The sequence below is a fragment of the Pundamilia nyererei genome, unplaced genomic scaffold (assembly GCF_000239375.1).
Source record: "Pundamilia nyererei isolate P.nyererei 1_Seehausen unplaced genomic scaffold, PunNye1.0 scaffold00121, whole genome shotgun sequence".
In the NCBI taxonomy this organism is placed as follows: domain Eukaryota; kingdom Metazoa; phylum Chordata; class Actinopteri; order Cichliformes; family Cichlidae; genus Pundamilia; species Pundamilia nyererei.
The window spans coordinates 673,881-680,166 of record NW_005187522.1 but is presented as its reverse complement, the minus strand read 5'-3'; the positions used below and the strand labels follow the sequence as shown (position 1 = coordinate 680,166).

General features: G+C 39.4%; 1 protein-coding gene across 2 annotated transcripts in view; it reads right to left on the bottom strand.

Annotated features, from left to right (window-relative positions):
- pde1cb (phosphodiesterase 1C, calmodulin-dependent b) overlaps positions 1-5,685 on the bottom strand; it is a 117,425-nt gene extending 111,740 nt beyond the window's left edge. The window contains exons 1-3 of one of the 2 annotated variants that reach the window (XM_013913241.1): positions 5,489-5,685; positions 5,387-5,393; positions 5,056-5,300 (exon numbers count right to left, since the gene is read on the bottom strand). In XM_013913241.1, coding sequence (XP_013768695.1) covers positions 5,056-5,300; positions 5,387-5,393; positions 5,489-5,510 — 274 coding nt within the window. In that variant the 5' untranslated portion in view covers positions 5,511-5,685. The remainder of the gene's footprint in view (positions 1-5,055; positions 5,301-5,386; positions 5,394-5,488) is intronic. The other variant, XM_013913240.1, reaches the window with a different exon arrangement.
- Between the last annotated feature and the right edge of the window lie 601 nt (positions 5,686-6,286).

The window sequence follows — 6,286 nt, the reverse complement described above, 5'->3', positions numbered from 1 at the left end:
TATTGTCATCTCAGCCAAATACACATATGCAAAAAGACAACATTACAAAGCTCCAACAAACAAAACCAGATATTGTTCCAATAGTCCAAGTACAAAAAAAGAAAATGCAAAACAAATACTCCAAAAATATGTTTCTTTTATTACACATAGTATGGAATGAGATTTGAATTGACCAAAGATGTCCTGGTTGTATGCAAGTACTGTGCAAGACACACACACACACACACAACAGTGCTTGTTCTACTTTACTAATTCAGCTTTGATGTGATTTTTTGGATACGTATGCATGGAGAAGCTGACGCACCGGACCTTCATCGGCTCATCACGCCGCTCTGCATAAGTAGTACTGGGTCCTGAGTGTTGTTGTTATTGTGGGTGATGTGTGCGGCTGGCAGCGGGAGAGCTGCAGCCGAGTGTGTACAGCAACCGTGGTGAAATAATCAAGTATGCTGAAAAGCATGAACATGTCATCAGGTCTGCCGTGGTTTGTTACAATCGATTATGTGAAAATAAACTTTTTTCTTCTTTTTAGCAGACCTGTAGTACAGTGGATTGTTGACAACAGAAACACACCTGCTTGCTTTGCTGATGTCCATTAATCATGAACTATTGCTCAACCTTTGATCAGGCCATCAAACAACAGGACAGGCCATCACTCAAAGACTTTAATTAGTGGTGAAGATAAAGGGAAGCTGGGGACAAACTACAGGGCTTAAAAGCAGTCTGTTGTACTAAATTGATGTTTAAACAAAACCACCCAAAAAGAAACACTTTGTTTCTGTGTGTGTCTCGTTGTATATAACTAAAATATGTGATGATTTAAAAAAAAAAAACAAAAAAAAAAACCAACAATATAATTACTTGCCGAATTATAATTGCATGAGATTTTTTTCTAGATGCTTCAAATTTACCGTCATTTTATTTGATCAGTTTTGAAACTTTTCGATTTCGTAATCTGTCCCAGCAGCACATCACAATTCTTGACAACAACTGTGCGATCAGATGGAAAAACAAGCTCATTAGAGATGCGGAATGACATACACTTTGTCAGTCCCAACACCGCTGTCACCACAGTGACACACTCATGTAATTAAGACACACTGGGTGCAAGGGAGCTTGTCTTTTCCCCTGCTAAATACTCATTAGAGGCACCTTTAAGGGTAATGTTAGCCTGTGTTGCAAAGCTGAGGGAAATGAGCTGACAAAACAGAGAGCTCCATGAGCTGTCATCTGATTTCTCCTGCACCAAGACCCTGAAGAGAACAAGCAAAAGCAGTCTTAAGAAACAGAGTCCACAGTTTTAGCTAATGATTTTTGCACCAGCATGGTTCCATATCAAAGACGCAAAACTAGTTTGGTGAGAGTAAGGTCAGCAAGGAAAACAAATATAATCCTTTTGATTAGAGGCAGACATCTTTCACATCCTAGACATCATTGCGCCGACAGACCAAAGCAACTAATCTGCGTTATATGGACACAGCGTGAAAACCACAGCAGTTTTGCACTTTATGAAAAAGTCACGTCCAGTTTCTTCACAATTTGGAGACAGAGCAGACTGTGCAAGCTGTGGAGCAGTGGCCACAAAGGAAGCAGAATTTGGACTGCATGACCGAAAAATCCTCAGTGTTGGCAGGAGAAACAAAAATTTATATTTGCTTAATAGTTATCAAATACTAAACTGAATACTTTAAAACTAGAGTTAGTAAACAGACAGAATTTTTCGATACTTTTTAACTACTGCTTTTCCTACTAAATAACAGCAAACAGCTTTGATTAAACCATTTAATACTTTTGAGACAGTAAGGAGAGATTATAACTGACTATTAAAAGTTTAACCACAAATGGTGTGAAGTTGAGACACCACTTTTTAATGTGAATACCCCTCCCTGACTTACACACTTGCATACAGATAAATGCACATTAGATGCACAGTGGGGAGCAATGACAGTTTAGTGTTGCTAACTTTTCCACTGAACATCAGCTACATGTAAAGTAGTCTGTGGTTCCTAATTAATCCCTTCTCTCTTTATCTTTTCCTTGCACTCAACAGTGACGCAGAGCTGCGAGGATGAAAGATTAGAACATACACTCCCCAGACATTTTATTAGGTGCATCTGTTCAACTGCCCATTAATGGAAATATCAAATCAGCTGATATCATAGCGGCGACTATGATGCAAACATGGTCAAGATGACCAGCTGAAGGTCAAAATGACCACCAAAACTAGGAAGAAAGATGATTTAAGAGAAACTGATTTGAGTATTTCAAAAACTGCTGCGCTACTGGGATTTTCTTTGATAACCATCTCTAGGGTTTATAGAGAAAAGAGAAGATTTTTAGTAAGCAGCAGTTATCTGGGTAAAAATGCCTTTTTGATGCCAAAGGTCAGATAAGATTGGCTAGACTGCTTCAAGGTGATAGTAAGGCAACAATAATGCAAGCAACCACTCAATCCCACCAAGCCATACAGACAAGCATTTGATGAACACAAAGCATGTTCATGACATAAAGCAGAACAGAGTGTTTCAAGGCCTTTTTTGAATCTATGCCATGAAAAATTAAGATAGTTCTGAAGGCAAGAGCATGTCAAACTCAGTACAATCAAGGTGTACCTAATGAAGTGGTAGGTGAGTGTACATTTAAATTAAAGGCCACATTCAAGTTAAATAAAAGAGTTATATTTTCCAAGAATTTCTTGTCCATAAACAAAACAAAACAAAAAAATCACAGTAATTACTTATGGACTTCTACATTTGGAAGCGAGTGATTTCTTCTTTAATTAGAATGTCATTATAGGAAAATCAGCTTTTTTCACGCTGCTCAGAAAAGTGTCCGATTATGTGGATTTAGGAATGAAATTCTATCTTAACACATGAAGAAAAAATCTGGGATAAAAACATGTCAATAATTTCTTGCTACTCTTCTACAAATCACGTTAAATCTTTTAAAACCTACAGTCTTAAACGCAACTTGACTCCTTTATGTAATATGACTGATGTATGCTACAACAGCAGCTCCACCCCCTTTAACACCACTTGAAATCTTATGACCTATTTTTTGTGCTAGTCATAAAATCCGAAGGGTAATTGCAGTTCTTCAACATCAGATGCACGTGACTGTATGACTGGCTGTAAAATAATTCCTGGAACACATGTTGCGTAGTAATGGTAAAAGCTGTTTTGGTACTGATGTGTCCATATTAATCATAGGGTGTGTTTGTCTGTGTGTGGTCTCATCTAGCCATGCTCTAAAGACCCAATATAAAACCTCTGCAGTCCCTTAACATTATAACTAGGCACTCTGATACTGAAGGGATCCAACCAGATAAGCATGATACTAAGGTTGGTGCTTATTTTATTTTTATTTTTTTGCTGTGTGTGTTTTGTTTTGTTTTCCCCCTCAGGAGGTAGCACTTGAGTGCACAGTCAGGCAGGAGACTCTTCAGCACACATAAATGTCACTGGGGATCAGGAAGGAAACTCAGCGGGAGTCTACACTGTCATATGGTCATGGAAACTGCCCAAAACAGGTGATATTTAAGGAGCCAACCAGGGAGAGGAATTTCCCTCGAGGACAGATATGCAAGGAGTTGTAACTGGAGATGGCAGCGGTAGAGCAAGGTGAAGATGCAGATTCACACTCGTCTGCAGAGCTGAGTAGGCATTAACCAGACAACACAAGCAGCTTCAGCAAGACTTTGTACATTTGTGCATGCTGTATATCTCAGCTGAAACACACAACTGCCAAACTGCAGGGTTAACATAAAATGATAGGACTGTTAGTTTTGTTTATTTCAGTCGGGGGGGCATCTCAAACATCAAAGAGATGCTTTGGTAGTGGAGATATGCTGCATTGAGCCTGGTCTTCAAAGAGCTCAGCATTCATTCGGTGAATACCTTTTGTCAGCAGGATATTCACACGATCCTCTGAAGTGACCAGTTGCTCTCATCTATTTTTAAAAAAAAAAAATCCATGAAATGAACCACAGACATCTGCAGTATAAAGTAACACAAAAGCCAGGATGCCCCCCCACCACACACACACACACACACACACACACACACACACACAGATGTTGCTTTCACATGAAATGAACCTGAGAAATTCTATTAATGAAATAGCTAACCTGATCTATGGAGCGGTCACTTACTTTTACTGGCATTCATCAAAACACCATTCCCACCTTTCAACAGAGTGTGCAGTACATGGCACTCATGACCAAACCTCAGTGATTACTGCATGTCAGTGGTTTTCTAAGAACAGCTCTAGATACTTATTATTAAATACAAGATGAACCTAACGCTTCCAAAGAAGAAGCAAAATGGCCACTATCAGTGCTATGGTGAATGTATGAAGCATGAGGAAATTGTATAATAACTATTATTAAAACCATTTTAATGACATAAGCCTTTCACAGTAGTCCTATTAGAAAGTCATGCTACAAAACCCTGAATGCCAGACCTTTATGTGGAGCATTTATCTTGTGTCACTGCTTGTTTTAAAAAAACTTCCACATCTGCTGCGTGTTACTCGACCCTTCTCAAAGATTACCTTTTGGCAAGAAAACCACAGGTGTAATCAATGACATTAATAAGTGCAGCTGCAATTTAAATTAGCATCCAAATGGTTCTGCTATTGTACACCTGGCTCATTAGGTCTCTTAATTGAACTGAGCCATCATTAATTTCACTACTTCCACCTGTGCTTCTCTGTGTCTTAAAGAGTGATAGAAGTAGTATTCAGATCCAGAACTCACTATATAGATTGGCTCCAGCTGTTGTCTAACTTTATATTATATAATATAATTATATATATTATATTTAATTAAGCGTTATCTTTTATAAACTCCACGTGTGTTTTGTAGTTGTCAAATAAGTGGAAAGCAAAATAATTCTGTGTGAAATTTGGAGAAGTTAAAGTGTATCTGCATAAATATAACTGGGTAAACTGTACTATGTGTGACTCTTAAAGTGGCATTAGTATGTGTTGTTCTCCACAACTTCTCCTTGTTATGTGCTATTATGTCGTAAAGCAATCGCATGCTGTGTAACTCACCGCTTTGTGGACTCTCGAAAGCCTTTTTCTTTGAACTCTGTTTGGCTCTGTCGGAGTCCTGTCTGCTCAGGACCTCGGACAGCGACTGCCGGGAGCTCTGCCGTGCGGTCTGGTTAGAAACGTTGAACCGTGTTGCCCTTTTCCTGTCTTTGCTATTGGCCCGGTCTGACTCCGGAGCGGACTGGCTTCTCTCCGGGTCATGGTTCTCCGGCTCTGAGCCGACTTTCACCAACGCGTTCCTCGTCCTAGTTAGAGCAGAAGTCACCGAACCCATCGCTAATTGAAAGTTAAACGTCTCAGTTGGAAACGGTTACTCTGAATTTCATTTTACCCAAAACCTGTTGAAAGTGGCCAACAGTGAAAAACATGTACTTCAGCTGTAAGCTTGGGACTTCATCGTAAAGTTACATTCAAAAGAAAGAAAACTCCGCACTTTGACCGGACCGTGTCTGCATCTTCCTCGTTTTCTGTTTCCTCCGAAAGACACGTCATCTAAAGTTCCTCCTCTGTCAACAAAAGCGCGGATCTCCCGGGACAGGGAGGCGAAAACAAGCGGCAACAATTAACCAGCAAGGTATCCCGAGCTGTTAAAACAGCTGCGCTGACATAAATGTTAATTGCATCATCACAAATTACCTGTAGATTCCCTTCGTCACAGGCGACTTTAGTCCTATCTGCGAAAAGTGATCGCGAGATTTGGGCGTGGTCAAGAAAATGAAGGTGTAGTTCCTGGCTACTTCAATTATTAACCGGAGGGAAGAGGGGTGCAGTTGTCTCAATCACTGGCAAACAGCAGTTAAAAAAAGTAGGCGATGTACTTACTTATTTATTTGTGTATTACATTTGCAGCAGCATTTCTATCAGTTTTTAATTAGAACCATGGGGCAATGATTGTTACACTAAGTTTAACTTTTACTAATTAATTTAAGTGCAAATAAGCTACATAGTAACCAACTATGTTTCTAAGCTGAAATTAACACTTATTCAAACATATTATATGTTTGTGATGGAAGACCAACACACATGATTAGGGAAGCATCAGTGTCACAGTGGAAAAAACGTCTGCTGCAGGAGTCTGGGTACTTAATGCACTGAAATCAGTTGACCTCATTATACTTGCGCCACATTGACCCCGTTGAAAAACTATTATGTAACACTGTGGCTGAATGAGATGTTAACAGCTTCATGTTATAAGGTGACCTGAAATCCCAGTCTGAAGTAACTATACCTG